General features: G+C 44.9%; 1 protein-coding gene across 4 annotated transcripts in view; it reads left to right on the forward strand.

Moving 5' to 3' along the window:
• lef1 (lymphoid enhancer-binding factor 1) overlaps window positions 1–25650 on the forward strand; it is a 41492-nt gene that overhangs the window by 8175 nt on the left and 7667 nt on the right. Inside the window, exons 4-10 of one of the 4 annotated variants that reach the window (XM_085459117.1) lie at window positions 16162–16294; window positions 19147–19237; window positions 20355–20474; window positions 21253–21415; window positions 22276–22383; window positions 24201–24249; window positions 24844–24885. In XM_085459117.1, the coding sequence (XP_085315243.1) occupies window positions 16162–16294; window positions 19147–19237; window positions 20355–20474; window positions 21253–21415; window positions 22276–22383; window positions 24201–24249; window positions 24844–24878 (699 nt within the window). In that variant the 3' untranslated portion in view covers window positions 24879–24885. The remainder of the gene's footprint in view (window positions 1–16161; window positions 16295–19146; window positions 19238–20354; window positions 20475–21252; window positions 21416–22275; window positions 22384–24200; window positions 24250–24843; window positions 24886–25650) is intronic. The other 3 variants (XM_085459118.1, XM_085459116.1, XM_085459115.1) reach the window with 3 other exon arrangements.

The following is a 25650-nucleotide window of genomic DNA, read 5'->3' on the forward strand; positions in this document are numbered from 1 at the left end:
TACAGTACAACTGTTTAACTTGTAGCACAATATTTTTTTGTATCCTTTTGCCTAGGGATAACCAACTCACTAGTTACCCAATGTCTCCACTCTGAGAAGCCTTGACTTAAGGAGAGAGAAGCTCACACACATTTTTATTTGCTGTTGCCCACATCAGGATTCTTTTTTTTTCCTCCCGTGAACAGTCTTCCTGAGCACTTACAGAATCATCTGATAAGGTGAAAAGTGTTTTTCTGCCTGGAATAATTTGTATTTGTGCTATTTTAAACCTTTGCTGTGTAGAAACTAGAAGGACTGTCAAGAGCAGTAAGGACCTTCATTTGCTCAGTGTCTGCATCTGTACCTTGACAAATAAGATTTTTTTTTTTGCAGTTTTGGTCAGAATGATCATAATATAAAGTCTGATCTTCAAAGCAGCACGGATGTCATCGCGCCAGGTTTGATGTGTGAAAGACGACGTACTCGGCGCTTGCTTATCATTGAATCTGTTCTTCTTTAGTCTCACAAACCAAAGCTGAGATTTAGAAACGACAGCTTCTAAAAAAAGATCGCAGTGCATGTGATGGGCAGCGCATATTTTTAAATGACCCAAAATTTCTCAAAGCATGCTGCTGTTGTCACATAAACATCCTCCCATTTGCAAAAAATCCTGTTCTACACGCTCTTTTCTTTTTCTTTTTTTCTTTTTTAAGTTTAAACAAATCCCTAGAACCAGTGAGCCCACGGCATTCTGCCATATTCCCTTTTTAATAAACGTATTAATGCGTGCTTGACAAGATAAAAATGCTGCTGCATGCTCTTAGTTTTAACATGTTGATAGTGCAGACGTAGAGTACCAGGTTTTTCCACCTTTTAGTTTCAAGATGTGTTTGCGATCTCCAACTGTGAGAGCAGTCTCGTGAGTCTTGGGCATCAGTTTGAAGAGAGAACTGGATAGAATCACTGGGTTTTGTTGCTGCGGTTAAGGGGGGGGGGGGTTTAGAGATCTCCCTCTCTATTGCCGTTCACTCCTTTTTCCCTTTGGACCCTCAACTGCAAGATCCTCGTGGCGAGAAAGAGGGGGCGAAGGGAGTGCAGCGCTGCACTTTCCTTTGATGTAGTGGGAACGTGACGGATCTGCTAGCCAGTGTCTCGCAGCGTGGAATCACTAACCCAGGCTTACCTAACGGGATTTGGTAGGACCGCTCTGGTATCCCTCAGTGCCATGTGTGTCCTAAGCTCATGCCCTCAGCACTACCGTGGAAGATCCCTGTTAAAGAGAACACTACATTTACCAGCAGCCTTCCATGTCCACAAATAATGTTCTAGTTGGCAGCTTATGGCACCTTGAGTAGTTTTCTTTAAGTCTCACAACAGACTGGTCATGCTTTGTGAAATTTACTAGAGCTCAATGTTGCATTTTTGCCTTTTAAGCAGCTGACCTCCATATGATTATCTCACTGTCAGCTCATCTAATTTTCAGTACACTGGCTTTAGTGTGATGCTGTGCATGGTTGCATATTTAGTGTGAAAGTATAGAAAACACAACAACTGTCAGAAGACAGATTTCTTTTTAGCACCAATCTGGCAGCGCATGCATCAGACCCACGCTGACATTGATGTCATCTGCTGTGCAGATCCATCACGCAGTGAAATATGTGTGAACACATCAAGAACCACAGCAGGGACCTCACACAGAAAAAGCGCTTTTTTTTTTCTCCGTAGTGTCATAGTGTTTTTATAAACTGTGCCATTTAATTGCCAAGGTGTCTTCCTGTTCTCAGCTCATATGGCGATGGTGGTTGACACATTCGTTCCATATGCACGGCGCTAATGATGCCATGTGGTTGCAATCACCTTATCTATGTTTTCATCATGTTAAATGAAGCGCAGCAGCGCAATCGTCTGTTGTACCAAGAGATATGGCCTTCTTTTTTTCAAGATGAAAACCAAAAAGAAGACAATCAAGGTTGAAGTTTCTGGATGATTTATATTTCTTGGTAACGCAGCAGCCTGCTGGTTGATTTGTTAAGTCTCCTGTTTCTGTTTGTTTAAATTCTCAAATAAAGCTGTGGGTTGCTTTTTTTTAAGGACTTGACAATCAAAATAAACATGTTTTATGCTGCCTGACTAGCACGCAGGAGGCAGGGTACAGGATCACCACTACACAGTGTTTACCTGCACTACTCTCACACTGGCACAATCAATCGCACAATCACACACATCACACAGATTTAGTGCTGGGGAGCTGACGGGTTACGAAAGCGTACAATGACCCATGTGGCTGTGCTGGGCATTTGCCTTCTCACATTAACCCCCGTTTGTTAATGTCTAGAAAAGATCAGCACTGCATCTGTTTAATTTGAAGAAAAAAAAAGAGTGGGCTGAGCGATCAGTAGATATAATAGCAAACATGTGACTTCGTTCTGTTTCTATTTGGAAAAAGCCCACCAATGACAAAGGTGAAATTGTTAACTCTTCAGAACCCTGAAAAGGCGTCTGTGTCAAGAGAGGCAATCTGGGAGCGTCAAGGTCGTGAGCGTCACATGCAGGCACGCTCTTGACACACCCTGTTTATGTTTATTTTGGGCACGTGTTCTTGCTCAAAGCAAAGCACTCATAGAAGATGACACTTTCTTCGCTCCCGTTCGTCCCGCTGAATCGGATGAAGCTTAACCAATCAGGCAGTCCCGCCTGGAGCCAACCAGCCAGGCTTCCTTAGCCAGACTGCAGCTCAAGCCCTCAGCACCTGCTCAGAGGGCTTCACTCTTCACTAGCAGTCTGCCTCTGATCTCCTGGGGTCAATGGAGGGCCTCGCCAAGGTTGTCCCTCATGCCCAGTTCTGTTTGAATGGTCTGGGTGTGGATTTCCTGTAAGGGTGGATCAGAAATGTAGACTAGAGGGCAGTGTGTGTGCATGTGTGCAAGAGGTTTTTTCTTTCTTTCTTCTTTTTCTCGTCAAGTTGTTTTGCAACTGTTGTCACTTTTGGTTATGACTGCATAGTTAAAAGGGGTTAGTGGGAGAAGTCTCTTGGAACGGTTTTTGGAACTCAGTGTCGGCCTGAATGAGCTCGAAATGAAATAACATTTTCGAATCAGTCACCAAAACCAACTTTAGAGCTGCTTGTTTGTTACATAAAAAAGTGCGATTTATAAAATCCTACGGCACAAGTTGAGTCTTTAAAGCACTGATTGAAGCTTGGCAGAAGTTCCTTTAAAAAAACTGATCACAGTACCTCACTGTTGCCTGATATAGCCATAAAAAATGAGTTAAAAAACACACACATGAATAGCTTTATTGACTTCATCCCGACAGCTTGTAGGGTCTAGTTGGTGTAGGCGAACAGTGTTCCAACTAGTAAACTGCAGGAAGGGGAACAATAGGATCACAGGAGTGAAACATGGCTACAAATCCTGCCGGCTGCGTCCAGACTTCAGAGAAGCTCAAACAGCCCTCACTTTGTCCAGCTAAGAAACAGAGCTATGATCAATAGCTGCTCTGTTGTATGAAGTTGGTCAGTCCCGGGCGTGCTCTCGCCCTCCTCTCCCCTCCCTTTTTTTTTTTTTTTGCTGTTTCATATTTTTCAGAAGCTCATTATTTCTTTCTGCTGTGGGTGTGAGTGCTAAAGAGGCTCACACATGCAATGTGTATCTGACAGCGCTGAAATATTAATGGTCCCCAGTGTAGGAGGTTGGTATAGGGCCGACATAGTTACAGTACAAAGGGTGCCTTCTTGCCACCAGGCTTTATTAGCCGAGCTATTAAATGAATAGATGGATATAGCTTGCGCTCTTTTTCTTCGTGCCTCCTTTTGTGTTTTCCGAGCTAGACATCAAACCACTTTCATTTCGTCTTAACTGTTTCTGACGCACACTAAAGTGCTGTCAGACGAGACACACACACACACACACACACACACACACACACACACACACACACGTGAACTATTGAGTTTTCTGTGGGAGGACAAAGAGGAGGGCTTTGCTATCAGTTCATTTTGTGTGGTCTTGGTCATAAAAAACACCCTGCTCTTTGACTGTGAAACAGAGGAGGGGGGAAAAAAAGAGCCTGTCTTTAATTTTTGGGAAACCCATAAAAGTTTGTCGCTCCTTTCATATCGGCAGTGGAATTGAAAACAAATGCTACAGTCTCCCCCCATCTCCTTTGAACTAGCCAATTATGGAGTTGTGAAAATAAAAATCAGTCTGTAGATCTCTTTACCCCCCTTTCTTTCCTCTTTGCCCCCCCCCCCCCCCCCCCCGTCTCTTGTTCAGGTTCTTATTTTTTTCTTTCCCTCTCTCCTCCCCCCTTGTTTTTGAAGAAACCGAGGGGGGATCACTGATGTCAAAGTCAAAACCAAGAGCATTAAGAAAACTGGCGAAATGCAATACAGCTGCAATCCAACATGACGCTAGAAAATAGGGCTGAGGAGCAGAAAGCCTCTCTCCCGTATTCCCAGGGCGCGCAACTGCTCCCGGCCTTGGCTTTGATCTCTTCAAAGCCTCCTGCCTCCTACTAGATGGAGAGTCTTGGCTGCCGCTCGTGAGCACTGGAGAGAGGCAGGCAGGCAGGCAGGCAGGGAGGTGGTGGAGGTGGGGGGTGTTTGGCTGGGGATGCGGGGATGCGGGGGGGTGGGGGGGGGGTCGTCTTTTCCTTTCCAGGGCTGAAATCAATCACGGTGCCGAGGCAATTATGTGTAATTCAACCCCAGCCAGATTAGTGACTCTTGTTACCTGAGCGACCAGAGCTCTGTAATCTGTGAGACACACCGGCCTCACCGGCAAAGGAGTAGCCAGGAACAGGCGAGGGCACTTGAGGGGAGAGAGGAGGGGACCGAGTAGGGGGGGTGGGTGCTGAAAATCAGGCTGCCATGCTGCTGCCCAGCAGAGCAGAAAATCAGAGCACAATGGAGTGATTACACTTGCAGATGTAGCCGTATTTATGACGACGTGGACACAGGGGAACGGAGAGAATGAGGAGCGCTGATTGCCATGGAGCTCGCTAGTTAGTGCGCTAACGAGCCAGGTCCCTTTTTGTGTTAAAACATGTGCGTGATGTCACCTCTGCTATGCTTTGGAGTCCTCCCCCGCCCTACACCACCCCCCCGCTTCAGTGCCATATCTCTATCCCTCATGCCCTCCACAGTGAGCTCCGCCGAAATGCAAGCTCGGCCAAGGCTCCTGCCCCAGGCGCCCAATTTACTATGGCTGGAGAAAAACTCAGTGGCCCCAAGTCACAGAGGAAAACAGCGAAGCAATGAATGCTGTTCTTTTCCTGCTGCTGCAATTCGTCTGATCTCTGCAACAGTTTCAGTGTCTTAACACACAGCGGTGTAACAATTTACGCCTTTCTGCTTTTTCATTTGGCTCAGCGAGGAGATTTCTACCAATTATGCTTGCTCCTAGTTTAGTCAAATCTAGGGCGGGCTCCGAGTTCCAACCTTGCGACTAGTACTGCCTAACCTGCATTAAGATGTTCCTATTTCCCTTAATAACCTGTGAGGTTTTAGAAACCATTAATTAGATGCTGGGTGGAGGGCAGAAGGAAAAATTGCAGATTCACTTTTTTTGGAGGTGGGGGCGGTTAATTGGAAATATATGATCGCCCTTGCTTTGAATCATCCTTTGCACTCTGTCTGTAAGCGCTGATGTCACAGGGATGAGAACAAGGCTTTGTTTTTTTCCCCAGCAGTCACTTGATGCAGGATGATGAAACCCACAAAGATATCTAGCAAGAATGTGTTTGTTCATCTGATGAGCTCGCCTTGTGCTCCGTGTTTCTTTTGATCATCGGACAGCTCGGCAGTGATGGAAAGCTCTTATTTTCCTCATGGGATGCGTGCATTAAATAAATTACACGTACAGTTACACAATGTAGTTGTTCAGGACCCTAATGGCTGCAATCGTTTCAACCAGGCCGGCTGACGGGGAAGTGGTACTGACTCTAAAAATATAAAAGGTCACGCTGAGTGGATTATGTGGCAAGAACGGAGCCACCGTCCAGCTCGGCGGGAGCCCTTAAATCCACTATCAGCCATAACCCTCAGCTCAGGGGCCAGGTGACGCTTTTCATGTCCTCCAATGGACAGACATCACAGAGGCATCCTCCACTTTGAGCTGCCCGTCATCAAACAATGCATCAAAACATCAAATCAATCCACCCCCACTGTACCCCTGTCTCAAGATGAAAGATGGGGATGGGGGGTTCGGTGGGGGTACAAGAGCACACCCCACCCCCGCACGTCAATTCTGCATTTCCACTCCTTTCGTAAGCCGTGGCACTTCCACGCAGAGGCAACAGTGCAGTGGAAAAGTGGCATTTGACTTTTATTTGAGTTAGTTTAACAGCAGTTATCCAAATTTGTCCTTGCATTGCTTTGTTTGTTAACAATGAGTGAGAACAGCTTATTTAAATTGCATCAATTCACTTTTACCTGTGTTTGAAACCTTTTAGCACTTGCTACACTTTGGTTGGTTTCATTTATTTATTTGTCAGTCTAAAACAAATAAAAAGACTCTTCTTTAAACCCATTACAGTGCAAAAGTTGTCTGTTAAGTAAATGAAAACATGAATAACTAGCAAGAGTGACTTCATCTTTTATAGTTTGTTGATCAAATAAAAACAAAGTTGCAGCTCATTCTAATGAGACAAATGAGATTATATTAAGCATGTGAGAAGCCCAGTATTAATAAATCCAGCTAAGAGCTGAATTACAACCTTGTTGTGCTCATTATATGACTAATCATCCAGATTTGAGGCATCAGGTGCACGAGCATGCTCTATGTCGCTGTAACCATATGCCCTGAGCCTAAGAAGTCCCTTTTGTGCCTCAGAAATTCCCTATTACCATTTCTTTAGGCATATCAAGGGATAAGCAGATGTTGTCCATTGCCATGTTGTACATGGTCATTGTTTTGTTTGTATTAAAGCCCACTAAACCCTGCCACAAAGCTAATTGATGGGGTGGAGTTTTCTTGTGACCGTTCAGATCCTTGGAGAGGTTCTTTAAGTGTTCCCGGCTTCTGTGGGGATGGAGAAAAGCCATTTGTTCGGAGGGGATCAGATTTGAATAGCTTTGTGCTTGCCATTCAGATCTTAGCAGGGGCGTGTGCACCCAGCTAGGAGGAAAAAAACCCCTAAAATGTGTGGTTTTGATTAATGACTAATTCCACCCTGAAAGGCAGTTTTTGGTAGTCTTTACCAGTTAATCCCTTAAAACGTGGAATCACACCCAAACAGTGGGCTGCTGGTATTGTTGCACGGCCCATAATGCGAATGAGAGGAAAGGTTTGCAATGGGATCCACAGCCGTGAATGCTCCCCCTAGCTCTGCGGCACGAACCCCTTATACCCTGTTCCACAAGAGTCGCACAGGTTGTGACATAATGAAAAACAGGATGGGAAATAGTTGGATCGCGCACGTCTTCAAGAGCAAAGGTGCACTAAGGTGAAAAAGGTAGTGATGATGATGTGGTGGCGGGGTCAGAAGTTCAAATCGATGCCTGATCACAGGTGTCGTGGCACCCGAGGCAAAAAGGGTTTCTTGTGGTCTGCTCTTTAAAGATTACATAACCTCACTGAACCCTCTTACTAGAAACTGAATCCATACCTCTTTTTTCCTGTTAATTTTCTTCTTTGTTCCATTAAGTCATCAGTGTTACTCACTAAGCCATCAATATTTTTATTCTTTCTTTTCTTACGCACCATGTGGGTGGGTGTGCATCAGTCTGAGTGAAATACAGAAGGAAAACTAGGTCAGTACTCTGTTCAGCTCAGGCAGAAGCAGCTCACATTCAAATCGCCTCCCCATCCACATTTTTCCTGGTGTGTGTGCCACTGAAAACCTTCCCAGCAAAAACACAGCAGCGCCTCTACGCCCGGCCACCGCCTGACTTCGCCCATCTCTCTTTGGCTAGTTCGCAAGGCTAATGTTAACCTCCTCCTGTCTGCAATGTGAAATCCTGCATCGCCGCTCCTTCCTGTGCTCTTCTCTGCTAGCTGGGGCTTAGCGAGAAGAGCACTGTCTCTCGCGCCCGTCTCCACAAGTAGATACACACAAAGACCCCCACCAGACTCTATTTTCCCCCCTCAACGCTGAGCTCCCAAATCCAAACTGACAGCCATTCATGCCCAGAATACCTGGGCGAAAGCTGAGGGGGGGAAACACTATCTAGGTGTAGCAGGCAAATCCGCTCTTGTTCAACGGATCTATGAAGCCTCCTGCATAAGGCAACTCATCAGCACTTTTCCTCCCATTCTGCACCTCGTTTTCTCTCCTCCCTTTCTCGCCTACTGTCGTATTGTACGGAGGCTAAGGTTTTAGCCCACTAGCCGCACAGAGTTAGCTTGTGCTGCGATTTTATTTGTGTACATGTCTTGGGGCCTTCGAGTGTTGTTGTTGAATGTGGATGTTGGCACCAACGCATTGCCTGGCATGAATGTAGCTACTCAGCAGACCAGAGCCTGTTTCTAATGATAAATCATGCAGTGTGTTAATGCAGCAGTGGGGTTTCTATAAATAGTTGCAGAGGGAGGGATGCTGATTGATTCAGAGGGGTGTGGGGGGAGGACTCCAAACATTTTTGTTGTATTCAAACACAGGGCTCCAAGATCTTCGTTCACCATGTGTGGTTTTTAAGTGCACAGCTGATCAGGTAGATGCATCATCAACACTTTTTTTTCTCCACATTCATTACACAAATCCATTGCTATACTAGCTGATTGGATTTTAAGGTAGCGCATCTCTAGAGTTTCGAAGCAAGTGATGGTTTTAGAAAAGCTGCCATGTTCTTTGTGAGGGGATAGATGCCTAGTGTGTGCTCGAGTGTGTGTGCGGGCTGTCTTTTTGTGTATGTGTTTGCAAGTGCGCTTGCAGGCCTGCTGACAGTGGCACTTCAGCAGAATGTTTGCCCTTTCCTTAGTCCTTTGATGTGACCAGGTCCCGCTGTGATAATGAGCCCTGTGCCCCGCCGCAAGGTGAACATCCTGCAGTTCGCCCAGGGCTCTGCCAGAGCAGCAGCCCAACCCCCCACCACCACCACACCGCACCACCACCACACACACAGAGGCACAGAAGAATGGAGAAGCCGATCTCTGCTCAGCTTCCACACAGTGCATCATATGAACACACTGAGAGCTTTGGCTTGACACAGGAGTATCTTATGTAAAAATTCAAATGACTACTTAAATTATCTATAGGATGAGTGTGGTGACTTATATATAGTTTTTCCTCTGTATCAGTAAATGTGTTCAAAAATCTACAGCCTGCTACTACTATCTAGAGATGCATTGATTCCAATTTCTCAGCAAATACATATTTATTTTTTAAGTGACGCCTTGCGTACCAGCTTTCTCTCTAAGAACTATAATTAACAGCATAGCCAAACAAAAATCTACTTTTCTTCTTTATAGTCAAATAAATGATTAAACTTTACTCAAAGCTGCAGTAAATTGCAGGATCTTTTCTCATTTAAACAACTAAAAATAAGGTGCTATGTTGCAGGAAGGAGTTACAGATAAAGAAAATGTGTTGCTGTATGCTCACCTTTACCTATCATATTTTACCTTAAATAAAAGCAGGTGCAAGAGATTTGTATAACAAAAGAAATGTTACTGAAATTGTTTTCCAGGATCACCAAATAAGTCTGAACAGGATATCAACCCTTTGAGTTGATATTCTGTGTGAGTTTAGTGTTTAGGTTTGTTGTTACATTTGTTTTCGTTTCTTTTTTTTTCTTTTTTTCTTTTTTTTTTACTTTTTACTGTCTGCAGTTTTTTTTCTCCTTTATTTGCTTTGATCTGTTGCTCATACCGAGGCTCTGAGCTCTGGATAGCTTTAGCTTTAGCCGCTTTCCCTCTGTTAGCTTCTTGAAAATGTCAATCTTAAATGAGTGAGGGTGAGTTAAATGTTTAAGTTTGCTGTTACATACGTTTTCACGGTCCTTTTCACTCACACTGAAAAACTCTCAAATGACCATATCCACTCGCTTACGACATGTGACTGCGCATGGCACGTGCCTGTGAGTGAGCTGTGCCGATACCACTGTGTGTGTGTTCTGCATACATGGTGAGAGCCAGTTCGTAATCAGACATATATCACATTGGCTGATTGTGGTCCCTGGACAGTCGATGCCTGCTGCTAACAATGGTCTATATAAGCTGTTCCTCTGCGCTTCATTTTTCCATTGTTGTCCAATATTTGTTAAAAACACATACCAGTTGGTAATCAAGCGAATATGGACGTTATACTTTATCGAGTACACCCAATGCTATCTTGTTGCATTAAATGGGTTCCAAGAGGTAGAGGTGTAACTGAGGCCTTCATAGTTCAAATTTGTTCCCTTGGGAATTCGGGCTGATAGTCTTAAACAGAGTTGCCATCTTTACCTCTCATCTCAAGCATGACATGTCTCAGTGTGCTTTTTTTATTCTTCTTTCACCACAGCAATCTGACCAGATCAGATCTACACACACCTGATGTATCGCTTTAAATATGACAGAAGTCACAGTAGTGGGTAGTGGCTTTGTGCCTTTGTGAGCTTCTTTAAATAAAAGATTGCTCTACACAGCATAAATAAGAGAACGCTTTCGTCATTTGCCTGCCATTGTTGTAGCAATACAGCTCTGACCTCATCGACTACAAGCTGCGTGATGTACTTACCCAAGGCTTGATACCTATTCTGGAATATCTTGCATCGCAGTCACGTCTGAATGAACCTGTGAAGAACATGATTGATGTTACATATGTCATGTCTGAAAAGGTTTTAGCACATTGCTTGTTGTTGTTCAGAGAAAAAATGCAATACAAAGAGTCTCATTCTTTATTTATCTGTTAAAACCCTATAAAACAAAACCCTGATTTTGCTTCAGTTACAGGAAGGAATTTGGACTACAGGTACCGTAACACTTATTTAGTAAAACATAGTTTCACAACATGGAATAGATTACATGGCCCTATTCAAACCCTCTTCACCTCCTGTGTGCACCTTTTTAGAGCCAGAGCTCTTTAAAAACAGATTCCCTGTCGTCACATCACTTCCCTCCTTCTACCTTTTGTGGCTTAACGTGTAAGGAGGAAAATGGCACCTGGATCGTTTCTAATGTTCTGTTCCTTTTCCACTCTGTTTTGGTTTTTTTTGTTTTTGTTTTTTAAATGGCACCGCGACATATAGAAATTAAGAGTTGAACACTTTAAAAAGCGGATAAAGTCTTTTCATGTAAGGCAGGCACATTTCACACAAATTATCATCTTTGCTCGTTGAGAATGTCAGCGCGAGAGCCAGCCGCGATTGGTTTGCTCGGAGCGCACGCTCTTCATGCCAGCTGAGGGATGATGGGTAATCCATCTCGTCCTATTCTGACGCGGTGAGGAAAGAGACACTTGGCTGTTAACAGCTCTTTTGTGTTCACGTGCAGCGTTTGTGTATTTAAGTTATTAAATGTGTGGTTAACACAACCTTCATGTAGCTTGAAATATTTTAACGCACGTCGTTGGTGCATGTGTGCGCACGGGCGTGTGTGTGTGTGTGTGTGTGTGTGTGTGTGTGTGTGTGTGTGTGTGTGTAGGTGGGGTTACTTAAAGTGTTTGACATCAGCTATAGCTGTCATGTCTGTGGGTGCAGTGTCGGTATTTAGAGGGCAGCATGACAAGTTTCCTTGCCTGATAATTTACGCTGAAGCTTGGCCACTAAAGCCATGAAATTGAACATATGGAGCGTGGCTATTTTTGCACTAAACTCCACTCAGCTGCAAGTTTGGGTTGCTCTTTATATACCTCCTCTTTATTTTTAGTAACTGGCTACTGCCTTCAGTCTCACTGCATGTCTTCAACTACAGGAACCCTCAATAGCGCTAAGAGAGAATACCTGAATTTTTTGATTGGAATAATGAGGAAGAGGGCAAGGAGACATTTGGGAGGGCATCGCAGATGTATACTTCTCTCTGGGGTATGCTTTTCTTATTATTCGTAGCCTCCTCTGCTGCTGTCCCTGTGGTTAGCTTCGCTTGTTCGTCTCATTACCCTCGGCACGTGGCGCTCCTTCACTTGCCGCCGGCCCGGCTTTCTTCTCCATTAATTGGGTTTCGTTACATTAAGCCCCTTGGCCAAGGGGCCATCCTGCCAATAAAACATCCCATTTTTAGCGCTCCTCTCAAAGCTGGTGGGGTTCAACCTGCTCTGCGAATGGTAATTGGTTATTTACTTAAGCTTCCTCAGGTTGGTCTCTGCTGATTTTTTTTTTTCTTTCCTTTTTTTGGTACAAGGGGGAGGTACAGTGCCTTTTCATTCCCATGCTGTAAAGCTACTACAGGAGAATGTTTGCTCACTTTTGTTGGGTAAAGGTTGCACAGCTTGCGCACAAACACACCTGAGAGTGAACACCTGGTTATGAGGGCGACTCTGTAGGATTTCAGTAGTGGACACACCCTCGCTTCATACTCCCAACTACTGACATTTACAGAGCCTTTGTGTCTGTAATCTCGTCTTCTTCTTTGAGCCCATTATCAATGGAAACAGTAGCTAAAGATGTACTTAAACAGTCAAAGGAGGGTGTGGAGGACCTGTGATTCACTTATGCTGAGAATCATATGTTCTTCTTTTAAAAACTTTTTAAGTGAAGATTTTCCTGCAAATCTTTGTTGATGGGTCTTATAATTGCAGGCCAGTCCATGTTGCATTTTCTCTCTTTGTTTCATTCACATCCTCGGCCCTCACCTGTAAACCCTTTCCCTCCAGAGTGCAGAAAATCCTGCGAGGTGAGGTTGGGTTTTGTGGTGAGGAGGGCTTCTCAGCGAATAGACTTAGCAGCATGAGAATCCATAGCCGCCGTTTGAGCTGACATCTCCCCAGCTGTTTGTGAAACACCTCACACGGTTTCTACACACTTGATTGTAGCTGCAGGCGCAGAGAGTCCTCATTGCATATAAATTACAGAAGTGGGAAGTGATTATTATAAAATTCCCGCTTTCCCTTTTTTCCACTCCACTCTGCAGAAGTGGTATAATTGAGTGGAGTACAAAAGCTGTGCTGTGAGGGGAGAGAGATGCTTTAAAAAGGCAATATTGCAGGGATGGCTGTTCCGTACACCACGTAGACACATGTATAAATGTGCAAATTCTTGTTTTACCGACCGTGACACGATGTTGAATATGACAGAATACAAGATCACAGACGTCGGCGTGTCGTCAGAAAAATCAAGGCAGGAGGGTTGGGGACAAAAAAAACAACCCCAACAAAAACAAAACAAAAGTGAAACGTCCCATTTTTTCTTCCCCACCCCCAATTTCAGATGGCTCCCCTTGCTGAAACACACTGGAGTGTCTCCTCCATGGAGGGTTTCCTGCCAGCTCCAGTTCCGCACAATGAATTTCTCTTAAAACCACATCTGAAGGTTTTTTTTTTTTTTTTTTTTTTAAAGGGCCGGCCAAGCCTGGATATGAAATTCCAAATGGAACGTTTTTCTTTTCAATCCTCGCCGCCTCTCTTCTTTCACTCTGCCTGAAAAATATGAATAGAAAGATCTTAAGCCTATTATTTCTCCTGTACAATAAAAGGGACCTCCAATATGGATGCCCCCATTGCAACAGTGTCGCTACTGCTGCAGCCAGTAGGGCTGGGTATGTAGGGTATGAGAAGGAATCAGATTAGGACATGGCATGACCCTCATGGCTGTTGTCAGGAGTTGGGTGTCTCCAGCTCCTTTTTTCAGTAAATTGTTACTGGTGTCAGTTTTTAATGTTGTTTTTTCTTTTTTAATTTATGGTGGTAAAATGTTGCCCCAGCAATACCTCTTTGCATGTAATCAAATAAAAAACTATCTAAACCAGGATTTGGCTTGACCCTGATACGGTTTGCACAATCAAATTTTATGTATATCTAGAGTATAATGAAGCTGTTGGAAGCCTGACGGACAATTTATTTCCTTTCCTTTTCTAAAGTAAACTACAGTTAGGCCATGCAATTTGCGTAAGTGTGCACCCTAAACGGGCATAAATTTGCTATTGGTCACAAAGGCCTGCAGGTTTTTCCCTGGTGGATCTTTTTTTTCTTCCCCACAATGGAAGCAGTTTATTAAGAAGTTGAGAAAAATGGGATTTGACAGCTGTAACTGGGAAGAGCACAAAAGAGGGCTTCTCCACTGTGGCAGTAAAACTCAAGCTTTCTTAGGTACTAAGAAGTTAGTCGCCCTGCTTTAAAATATTGTTTTAAATGTTTGTTTGTTTTTATTGTAGTTCTATGTGTACACACAAACATGAGAACTTTTTTTTTGTTTCCAGCTGGCTTTTCTTTCAATATTGGGGAGCATAGCAGGTTTTAACGATAGCATTCCAGGTTCTTATCTCATTCCCACACCGTAACAAATGGGAGTGGAGAGGCGTAAAATAATATGTGTGAGAATGCTGTCATTTAGCCCCTGGTGGAGGCATGTCTCAGCCACTGTAGGCCTAGTTAGTCCCCTCTTTTTAGGCTTAGCAGCCTTGCTAATAAGCCTAACCTTCTTAAAGATGAGGCTGGACACTAACCTTTGGCTCTTTGTTGACCAGGGAATGCAACACACCTGGGCTGGTGTGAGAAAATTACACCTCTACATCCTTGGCTTAGTTTTCAGGCAGGGCTTCTCTTGTGTGAGAACAAACTTTACCAAATGTGCAGTGCAACCTGTGCTTTATGGTGCCGTAACACCCCGTCTCCAAACCGGGAACTGAATTGGCCTGAGGAGATGAGATTCCCGGCATGATTTGGGACCCTGATGAGAATGATGGTTCATGCAGCTGGACACGTGCACACACATACCACACGTACTGCTCTTTGAGGACATTCCCAGAAGGTGGTGAGATGGGGGGAGGACGGAGGGGGTTCTTAAGTTGAAGCTGGTGCCAGTCTGCGAGAGGTTCAGAAAAACTCAGACATTCCAGCCACCCCTGTGTCCGAGGAGTTTTTCTGTGTGTGCGTAAGTGGGTGAGGCGGGGCACCAGTCACCACTTAGCACTGCAGGAATGTCACCTTGGCACACATGTCATAGAGAACAAAGCGAGGGCTAATAAAGAACAGTCCATTTATTATTATCATCCTGTCATAATTTGATTCTTATCCTAAATTTAGATGGGTATCTTTAACAACGCTGCTAATCATGTGACTGTTTCTGGGAATAAAATCGATTAGAGTTTCCTAAAAACTCGGGAGAGCTCATTGGCAGCCGCCCGATGTAAGTGGCGTCTCACCCATCGGTGCACCGCCGTCTCTCCCGATTAGCCATATATCCTGTGGAGGTGATATTTTGACTTCAGCTCAGCTCTGGGCTCAGACTGTAAATAGTAGATTTAGCATGGCTAAGCATTACCATGTGTTCAGTGCAGCTGAAGCATGTAAGCACTGTTGGCTGGTGGTTGGGGGGTTTTCGGGCCTGGTTCGATCTATTTTAGTTTTCCAGAGGAAGCTCTCTCTCTTTCTCTCGCTCTCCGTCTCTCTGAGTCAGCCTGGGATGAGGGGTCTGTGGCCAGGCCACTGTTGACGTGATTACCCCTGCATTAAGTACCGCTGCAGACATCTGTCTCACTCACGCTCTCTCCCCATAGCCAGAACCCCCACCCCACCCACCTTTCTCCTCCTCCTCCATCCCTCATCTCTTCTTCCCCCGGCTCTTGGTCTGTAATGAACTCCCCTTATTCACCAGCTAATGACTGCCTTTGATCTCCCGCCTAAGACCTCTGCTCTGACTCTACCCTGCAAGTCTCTCTTTTCTCTCCCTTCCCTTTGCTCTATCGCTTGCCCGCTTCTATTCGCTCCACCTCTGTTTGCATCTTTCTCCCCTTTTCTGTCTCAGACATGCTCGCGCACCTCTTTTGACTTGTTTCTTCTTCTTTTTTTTCCCTCCTTCGGGGGATGTGGGGATTTTCAAACCTGCTGACCTAGGCTAAACAAAGTTTTGAACTGCTGTGCCCAGCCTAGTAAAGAGAGAAGAAATTCAAGAAATGTTTTTTAAAAATATATATGTATAGTAACTTCTTGACCATACAATGAAAGTCAAGAAGGCATTGTGCTGCTGCAGAGCAAGACCACCTGTACTCTATGAATCATGTGTGAGGGATCAGGGCCCCTTTTTCAGATGGAATAACACAAAAGGCATCAGCTTTTCACAGCATTTAAAAAATAAAAAAGTAAATCTTCTTGCATTTTTCTCCACAGTCCAACAAAGTCCCCGTGGTGCAGCCGTCTCATGCAGTCCACCCGCTCACCCCCCTGATCACGTACAGTGACGAACACTTCGCTCCAGTGTCCCATTCTGGCCATCACCCCCAGGATGCCAACAACAAACAAGGTAAGACACTAAAGAAATGCCACAGCAGTATTTGCTGTTCTTATCCCACATTTGAAATCCTTTTATCACACTGTGTGGAACTAAAAGGGGTCGTTTCTTTATATATATCTATGTAAAGGGGAACACAAAAAACGGGGTTTGCTGTGGCACTGAACACTTTGTTGTCAGCAAGTTTTTACTGACTGAAAGAGTGAAAACTGTAGAAGGATACAATAAAGAAAGTCGTCACAGACACATTATAGGTCACCAGTACTTCTTAATGCAATAAAATGTGACATTGAAATGGATTTTTGCACCGTATTCGCTTACATGGCAGCTTGATATGGAGGCATCGATGAACCCTGACTGCATTTAGGTTTTTTTTGCATAAATGTCTGGATAGACGGGAATCAGGAGAGAGAGGGGGGAAAAAGTGTCGCAGTACAGTCATCCTTCCTATCATCTCAAAGTGTGAGCTCATTTGAAGCAGCCTGTGGGATGGCACGCTGAGCTCTGCTGCCCTCTCCCTCTGCACTCTTTGCCTCTCAGTTATAACATCAAGCTGCAGCTCTGACAGCTGCGGAGGAGCTCCTGAGCCGTTTGGGAGCGAGCTCCTCAGCCCTGCACAGCTGGAGACTTTGGCAGCTTCTCGCTAATGCAAGGAAGAAAGGAAACAAAAAAAGACGTGGCCCATCCGCAGTTTTGTCCCACACCTTGTCTCTTTTCTCTGCTTTCTTCTCCTGCGGCTGGCAGTTGGAAAAAAAAAGAGGAGGAGGGATCAGACAAGATGTGGGCGATGATGATGATGACGATGATGATGTTGAGGCTCGGAGGTTCTGAGGGACCAGCTATAAATAACAATGTGGAAATGAGCACAGGAGTACACAGAGTAGCAGAGATGAAGGGAGCGGGGACATTTAACGAAACAGTGCTCCACATATGTCAGAAAAATCACACGTCTGACATGTTTTGTCGAGGCAGGAGAGGATAAACAGGTAGCAGAAGGAAATAACGAAGGCACGGAAGATTTAACAGTTGTGTTGTCACGTTGTACAGTCTGAGGAAAAACGCTTCACACCCGTTTCACTTTTCACGTTGGGTCTCTGACAATCAAGAGCTGAAAGGAGCCCTGGAGGTCCTTCTTCTCCTTCTTTTTTTTTTTTCGTGCTATTTGATCTTTTTGCACCCGCAGCCCAACAGAAATCCATGTCCAAGCGATCTGGTTGCAGAATTAGCAGCAAATGATTTCCCTAGGCATATTCATGTGTGTGGATATCAGAAGAGCTAAGCCAAAATGCTTAAAACGAAATCTCTCTTATTCTCTTTTTTTCTTCCTCTCTCTCTCTGTCTCTTCCTCTCTCTCTCACACATATCGACCATTTGCCGCTCTGAACTCCTTAGTGGGCTCAGACTTTGATCTGCTCGTTAATTATGAAAAACAATCATGGATTTTCTCATTATGAGCCCTAATATGCACAAGGCCTGCAATGAGGGATGGAAGGTCGAGCGGAGGGGAGGGTAGTGGGAGGTTTGTCTGGGGTGGGGTGGGGGGGTAAAGACATATAGCATGAATTTGATTAGTGAATACTTTTTTTAATCCTCTTTTTTGTTTGTTTGTTTTTGTTTTTTTTTATGGTGACAGTCACATCGGTGTCACATGTTCAGAGTGGAAACGGGAGCGTGAAGCTTTGTCGGGATGTCAACGGGAACTGAAAAGGGGGGAGTGAGTAATTAGGCACCTTAGGGGTGTGAGTGACAAGGTTAACACGCCGGGGCGCTCTCTTCTTCCCCTGCTGCTTCAGCCATCGCCTGCTTCTCTTCTGCACTCAGGAGAGCCCTAAAGGAGTGTTAGGTGGTGGATTAGTAGGCAGGGGAGTAGCGCTATCCGTGCTATGAATCCAGCGTTGCTACACTGGCTTTGGAGATATAAGCCTCCCACTCGGCCAGCCTCTCTGAGGAGGGAGGCCCCCTTCAGACCCCAGCCTGGAGAGAGAGAGAAGGAGGAAGAGAAAAGATAGAGGCAGGGAGAAAAGGCTGGCTCCAGCAGGGATTAGAAAATGGTGTTAATCTGGAGGCATTTGCCCTCTTTTCTTTGTGTGTGTGTCTGCGTGAGCACACATGTAGGCACATTCCAGTTGCCTGTGTATAAACAGTATTTGCTGATATCTTCCGACTTTTATTGTTACTTGCACAACTGTGAAATAAGAAGGGGGGAAAAATGTGTGTTAAGACAAAAAACCATGAGACCTTACAGATGTTAAACGTTCGTCGCCCCGCAGCCCATTTCTCACTAAGTCTTCTCACAGAAAGATACCCCTTGACCTTGAAGCCCAACAAGAGCAGGCGAGCTGGAGATAGAGGAGCTTAGTCCTGGAGATCCACAGACAGCTAGTCTGTGTCAATCCTGTGTCTACAGGGAGAGCCACAGCCTCTGTCATAAAGATGAAGCCTCAATTATCCAGCTTAAAGATGCTGAAACACACTGGAAGGAGTCGAGCTTAAGCGGGGAAAATATTATCCGCCCCTTTCACGGGTTGATAATGTGAGGTCAAGAAGCCATGCTGATGCCCCGGTGTGTGCCCTGTTCCGAAACTGGCAGTTCATGACTTTAACCAGAATGTATGACTGAGGAATATGCAAACCCGATGATAATCCCAACTTTACACACACACACACACACACACACACACACACACACACACACACACACACACACACACACACACACTTCTTGAATAATCGCTAAAATATGTCTGTAAGGGATTTTTTTTTTTTTTTTTGCTAACCTGCTGCTTGCGCTGTTTCCTCCTTATCTGCATTCTGCCTATCTAATAGTTGTGTGTTGCTTTTTTTTTCTTCTTTTCTTTGACCAGGAATGCCCAGGCATCACCCCGGACCAGACATGCCCAACTTCTACTCCTTGTCTCCTGGAGGAGTGGGGCAGCTCACATCACAGCTGGGATGGTGAGTCACAGGCAGATTAAAGCAAAAGCCTGCACGACTGATTCATGCAAAAAGGGACCAGAAACTATGCAGCGTTTTTACATCTTATGGACAGTGACACTGTACCGGCTTTGTGTACTGAATAGAGAAGTACTGGCCTGGAACAGCAGCTTCCTCTGGGAGGTCCGCCTCCGGTGGTTTGTGCTGCGCTGCTGTGGCCACAGCCACACCACTCGACTGTGTGCCCAGCACATGTCAAATACATCACCACATTCGTGCCCCTGCATAGCCATATGGCTGCTTAACCATTATCAAAGCTTTCTGGAAGCGCTTCTCTCTCTTTCTTTCTTTCTGAGACTTACTTCAAGTGCTTTTCTTTAGTCCTGTTCCACTGCATCCTTGTTACTTCCTGTGCTTTTTTTCCCTATCCCCCAAACATATCTCTCTCACTTTCCTCACTATCTCTTACTCTGCTGGCTTTAGGGCAAACACTGAGTGAAGACAGATGTAACGTCCACGAGCAGGACACTTGATCACACATGACCAGAAGTCTCCACCACCTTTCCTCCTCATGCCCTTGTAAATCTGACTAACTCACTTTTGATTTAAGGAGTTAGGCTAAGGACAGGCGGCTGTTTTATTTAAAAACAAATCCCTGTTTTTCTACACCCACTGATTTTTGGTTTCCTAGGCAGAGTCTATACCTAGCAACAAGGCTGTTAGACTGAGGGAGTGGTGCATTTGCACTTTAGAACCATGTTGTTTGACACTTCACTTTAATTTTTTTATTCATTCATTAAAGAGAAGCTATAACCATGTTGTTAAAATCTAACAATATTATAAACTATTGATAGAAAAGTTAAAAAGTGAGATCTAACCACAAATTCTGAAATGTGACAAGCGTAAAAACACGGTGAAAGAGACGCTTGTTCTTGAGGCGTAACCAATCATTGGCTATAGTCATGCAATTGTCACACACGCCATATGCAGTCATGCGTATGGCGTGTGTGACAATTTCTAAAGTCATATAAAACAGTTCCCAGTCTTTTTTTCTCACTTTAATGCCATTTGGAAGATATTTTCCACTCCTCTGATCCTCTTCTTAGTCTTTAATAATCAAAATGTCCTGTTATTGCAGGTTCCCGCACCACATGGTGCCAGGTCCCCCAGGTCCTCACGCCACAGGAATCCCTCACCCGGCCATTGTCAACCCACAGGTCAAACAGGAGCCGCCTCATGACGGTGACATCATGCACATGTGAGTCCTGCAAACACAAAAAATATTACCTTAAAGCTTGTGCTGTCACTCCTCTATCAGCATTTTTTGACACAACAAACTTCCAGGTATTTGTGTTCTCCTCCACTCGCTACAGGAGGGCGATGCTCAGCAAACCCTCTCCCAATGCCTTGTTCTCTTTCTCTTGATGTGAGCAGATAAATGGCGAGGGCCCACGCTCTGCTGATAACAGGCCTATGCTTCATTTGGCCTCTGGGATCACAACACTCTTAGCTGACAACAGATACAGGTCCTAGATTAGTGCTAAGAATTCACATCCCCAGCGTGTGCAGTGGGAAGTGCTGTAAGAGCCCTGAAGTGGTTATCACTGATATTTCCATTATTCATGGACATCCTCCTACCAAGACTGTACTGGTATCAAAAAGGTTGTTAGAAAGTAAGTCGAGCAGTGTTTTCTTTTAGCGCGAGAGCATTTGGTTTTAAGTATTCACCAGTGTGCTGCGGACAAGAAAGTTTGGTTGCCATTACTGGTGAAGTAATCTCTCTGCATGAAGGGCTGCAACTATACAACTGTACATGATTAAAGAGGCCGGGGCCCATGGCGTGGCAGCCCCTCTCACGCTGCCTCGCCATTGGTTGAGTGCAGCCAGACCCTGGCTGCTTTTGTCGCCACGGCGGCAACATAATTTCCTTCTCCCGTTGCTTTGGACTTGAATTTATTTTGCTTATTTTCTAACTTTTTTAGTGTTTTCTCTTTCTCACCTCCTCCACTTTGTTGTCGTATTCCGTTTCTCTACAGGAAGCCGCAGCACGAACAGAGAAAGGAGCAGGAGCCAAAAAGACCGCACATCAAAAAGCCGCTAAACGCCTTCATGCTCTACATGAAAGAGATGCGTGCGAACGTGGTTGCCGAGTGCACGCTGAAGGAGAGCGCCGCCATCAATCAGATCCTGGGACGAAGGGTGGGTCGCGCAGTATACCTATACGCCGATCTCTAGCTTTCTTTCTTTTTTTCCCCCGAGTTTATCTTTGCTGAATCGCGGTGAGATCATAGTTTATGTCATGTTCTCTGAGGAGGCTGCTCGATTAGCTGAAAAAGTGCAATGATTTCTCCCCTTTATTAGCAGTCTTTATAAACTGGTTGTGATTATTGCCCTGATGATACTCAAGCCAATTACTTCCACTTTCCCCCTAAAGCCCCACACCCACCTCTCTCTGTCTTTCAACAGCACAGACATGGGCTGCCTGTCTAACTGACATTTAATCAGATTGGCTTTAATAAAATATGCCTGTATAATGGCACGGTTGGAAATGACAAAATTTGTTCCTTTTGAGGATTGGGAAAAGAATGGAACCACAGAGCCATGTTAAAAGCCTTAACGAATAGGCCTGGCGGTTGAGGCAGCCAGCCACAGCAAAGCCTAGTTTGTGGCCTGCGTAGGGTAATTGCTTGCTGACATAGTTTGAATAAAAAGCACTGCTAAATTGGAAGCAGTGTTTTCATAAGAAATCAAAAATCAAAGTCCCCCCCCCCTTCTTGTCTCCACCCCCCTCTCCCCTACTTTTTTCTCTCTTTCTCTCACTCTTGCGCATGTTAATCTCTTCATCATGTCCCCCCCCCCCCCCCCCTTCTTCTTTGTGTCTTTCATCCCCCCCGCTTTTTTTTCCTTTTATACACATGTGGAAGTTGAAAAGTTTTTTCCCCCTTCTATACCAAAACACCAGCGCACGCCTCTACGCAGAGAACATGCAAGTGCATGCCAGTAATTGACTGTATGCTATTTTTTTTTCCTCCCCCTTAATCTCCTTTGTACTGAAACAGTGGCATGCTTTATCTCGAGAAGAGCAAGCTAAGTATTACGAGTTAGCCCGCAAGGAACGGCAGCTCCACATGCAGCTCTACCCAGGCTGGTCCGCTCGAGACAACTATGTGAGTATCAACAGAACAGACTGACAGAGGTGCGTGTGCGTGCATGTGCGAATGTGTTTGTGTTGATTCATGTTTCTTTATGTCAGCGTTGCATGACTTGCTCTTAAAATGCCACACAGGAATGACACACACACACACACCAACACACTAATTTGCACCAGTCCTCCTCCATGCTAATGGGGTCCATTTGTAGACCCTTTGTTTCAGCCTAATGTGTAATTCATAACACTGTGATTCACTGTTATAGTGCCATCCACACTAAAATGGATTGCAGTACCACGGACACTATTATTGCCATTGTGAGTGAAAATTGCCTGGTAATGGTTACGGCGCTCTTTGATGTTCCATATCGGCTTCGGATGTAGAAAGCAACTGTTAGACTGAGTCGAGGAGGCTGGATTATACATGCGGCGTTCAGCAGTAGCAACCTCTGCTCCCCCAGCTGCCCGTTTTTTTGTTTGTTTTGTTTTTTTGTTTGTGAATCTGGGCGGTTCAGCTGGATTTTTAGGATGAAGCCTGTGTTTATTGTTACAGCATTTATGTGTACTTACGTGCTGCTGGATGAGAGTCTAAATGTGTTATTGAGTGACGTGTGACGTGTATGAATCTTTGTGAGTGTGTGTGTTTGGGAGAGAGAGAGAGCACCAGCCTTTATTTAAAAGTGTGGCTCCAGCACTCACATTCACTCCACCACCAAAGTGCTTTGTGGTGTTTATCTGCCTCCCCTCGGACACCGACAGCATCCCTCCTCCTTCTGCCTCCACGGCTCCACTGCCAAAATGCCTCGCTGAGGTGGGGTGTGTGTGTGTGGGGCGGGGGATTGTTCATAGCTCTGCTCCCAGTGAAGCACAGCAGAGTTAAAGATGCGCATCATCACTGCATTGGTGACATTTGGGCCGGATCCTGTTGAATTTCCTGTTTTCTCAGTAGTTTCGATGTTTAGAAGGGGGTTAGAGGAATGGCTTTCTATGTGGCACACGACGAAGGTAACGATAATGGGTAGTGCAAAGTAGATGGTGTATCCTTCTGGAATTAGTTATTCTGTGACCGCTCCCACAATCACAGTATTACAGACAGAGCATCGTGCCTGGAAACACCCAAAATAGGCAACACACTGGCGTGGAAAAATCGCGTATCATTCATAGTTTTGCCGTGCACCCCCTCCTATCTCTCCCCACCCTTTCTCTCACCCACACTCACTCAGCTTCTCTTCTTCCCTGTCTGCCGCGGCAGTAGAAGGCAGATTAGCTCATGAATAAGTGGATTAGCAGACTTTGCAGCAGGAAACCAAAGTGCTGCTCATATTTGACTAAAACGACTCTACACTGCTATCTATACCTATAGTCTCCCCCCTGGGGATTTAGCATAAGCTAAAAAATCCTTACGCACTCCCACCACCTCACTGGAAAAACGAGTGCTACTCTTCACAGCCTAATTGCAGTGAGCGTTTTTAATTGCACTTCATGTTAATGTTTGTCATTTAAAAAATACAAGGGGGGGGGGGGGGGGACTTCAAAGCTAGACACAGAGCTGTCAAAACAGCAGAACTTTCACTCGGCCGGGAATGGCCACACTTCAACAGGCCTGAAGACTATGGAAAAGCGGTCGAGAGGAGGTAGAGCACACTTGATACGAGATCCGGCTCTCCAGTCCCTCAGTGTCGCAGTTTGTGGTGGAGTCCAGAGTCTGGGTTGATGCTGGTTGGATGCCCAGCAGGGGATGAGTGAACATGGCAGTCAGCAGCAGGATATCAAGAGTGGTCTAGTGAGCGTGAGTGCTGGAGCCACACTTTATGCGTTCCTCTGTATATTTTTTAGGGAAAGAAGAAGAAGCGGAAGAGGGAAAAGATGCAGGAATCGGCCACAGGTAAGAGACGCTTCCAACTCCTGCCTCCTCGCTCATTTGGGAAACGCCGTTGTTTGTTGGTTTCATTGTGCAGTTGGGAATCACTTCCACCATCTTTCTGTGGGGTCGTGTTTTACAGCAAATTGTCGCATTTGCAGTAATGTTCGCCCTGTGAAACAAACCACTAACCTCTCATTGACTGACAGCTAGTAGAATCAGACTAACCAAACTAACCCACTCACTATGCTCAGTCTAGCCTCAAACTTGACTTGTGTACACCCCTTCATTTATATGTCTCTATCCCTGTCTTCTCATATTACACCTACTTTGGGATTAGTCTGTCCATTCTATACGACTGCTTACGGATTTCTGGGCTTTGCATTATTTGTTTGCCTGCTGCTCTACAGTGTGTCTTTCTGCTGACCTTGTTTAGCTGCGCTTCTGAGCCTCTTCCTTAGCACTGCAACTGTAATCCACTGAGAATTACTTCTTAAGTAAAATGTCAGTACTTCCTTTTGGTCTGTACAACTGTATAGGCCAGATGGACGGTTATGATCTTTTGCCGTCCGGATACCCTTTTTTTTTTTTTTTTTTTAAAGATGCAATTTTCTGCAGGTACAGGCCAGAGAATGAAAACGGCGTACATCTGAGAATATGGTAAGACAACCCCCCCACCTCTATGCCCTCCCTGTCTGGTCCAGTTTGATATATGTCAAGCTTTTTCTTTATCCTTCATTTTGTTCTTTAAAAAAAACTGCTAAACACTGACTTTGAGAGAGTATGTGCTCACAGACTAATCCTAAAAAGGTCCACCCTAACCTTGCCATAGTCATTGTGTCAGCTGTGTTAAGGCCTGAAGAGGGATTGTGGTTTGTGTGTGCGTGTGTGTGGTTTGCTCAATGGCCTCAACACAATATACATTAAATTTTCTGCATGCAAGCGTATGCATGTACTGGTCAGTTCAGTGTCTTTGTGAGCTGGTTGGATGAGAACTCGTATGCTATTCGGGGGTAAAAGTGTCCAAATAAACTAAAAATATTGCTTAATAAATCATGCAGCTCATGAACTCAGTGTTTTCTAAACATGGCATAAATAATACATCTGAAACTTTTTTTTTTTTGCTCTGGTGGAGGCTAGGATATCAGCTCAGCCCCATATGGGCTACATGTGTTGTCTTTCTCTGCGTCTTTGTGAAGCAGGGCAGGATCCAGCAGCTTGTCTGGCAGGAACTTAATGAGATGCTATACCTTTAATAAGATTTCATGGTATCTGGGCTTTCAGGGTGTCTATAATGCTCTCATAACAAAGGCACAATGTAGTCTCTCGCTCCCTTGCTTTTTCAACACGTTATCAATACGTAGAGAGATATCGATCCACACCAAATGTCAAGAAAGGCCTCACTGAATTGTCACCTGTCCTTTT

Source organism: Copadichromis virginalis, linkage group LG6 (genome assembly GCF_057382275.1).
Source record: "Copadichromis virginalis isolate Kocher_CV1m ecotype Utaka linkage group LG6, C_Virginalis_male_GT1.1, whole genome shotgun sequence".
NCBI classification, from domain to species: Eukaryota; Metazoa; Chordata; class Actinopteri; order Cichliformes; family Cichlidae; genus Copadichromis; species Copadichromis virginalis.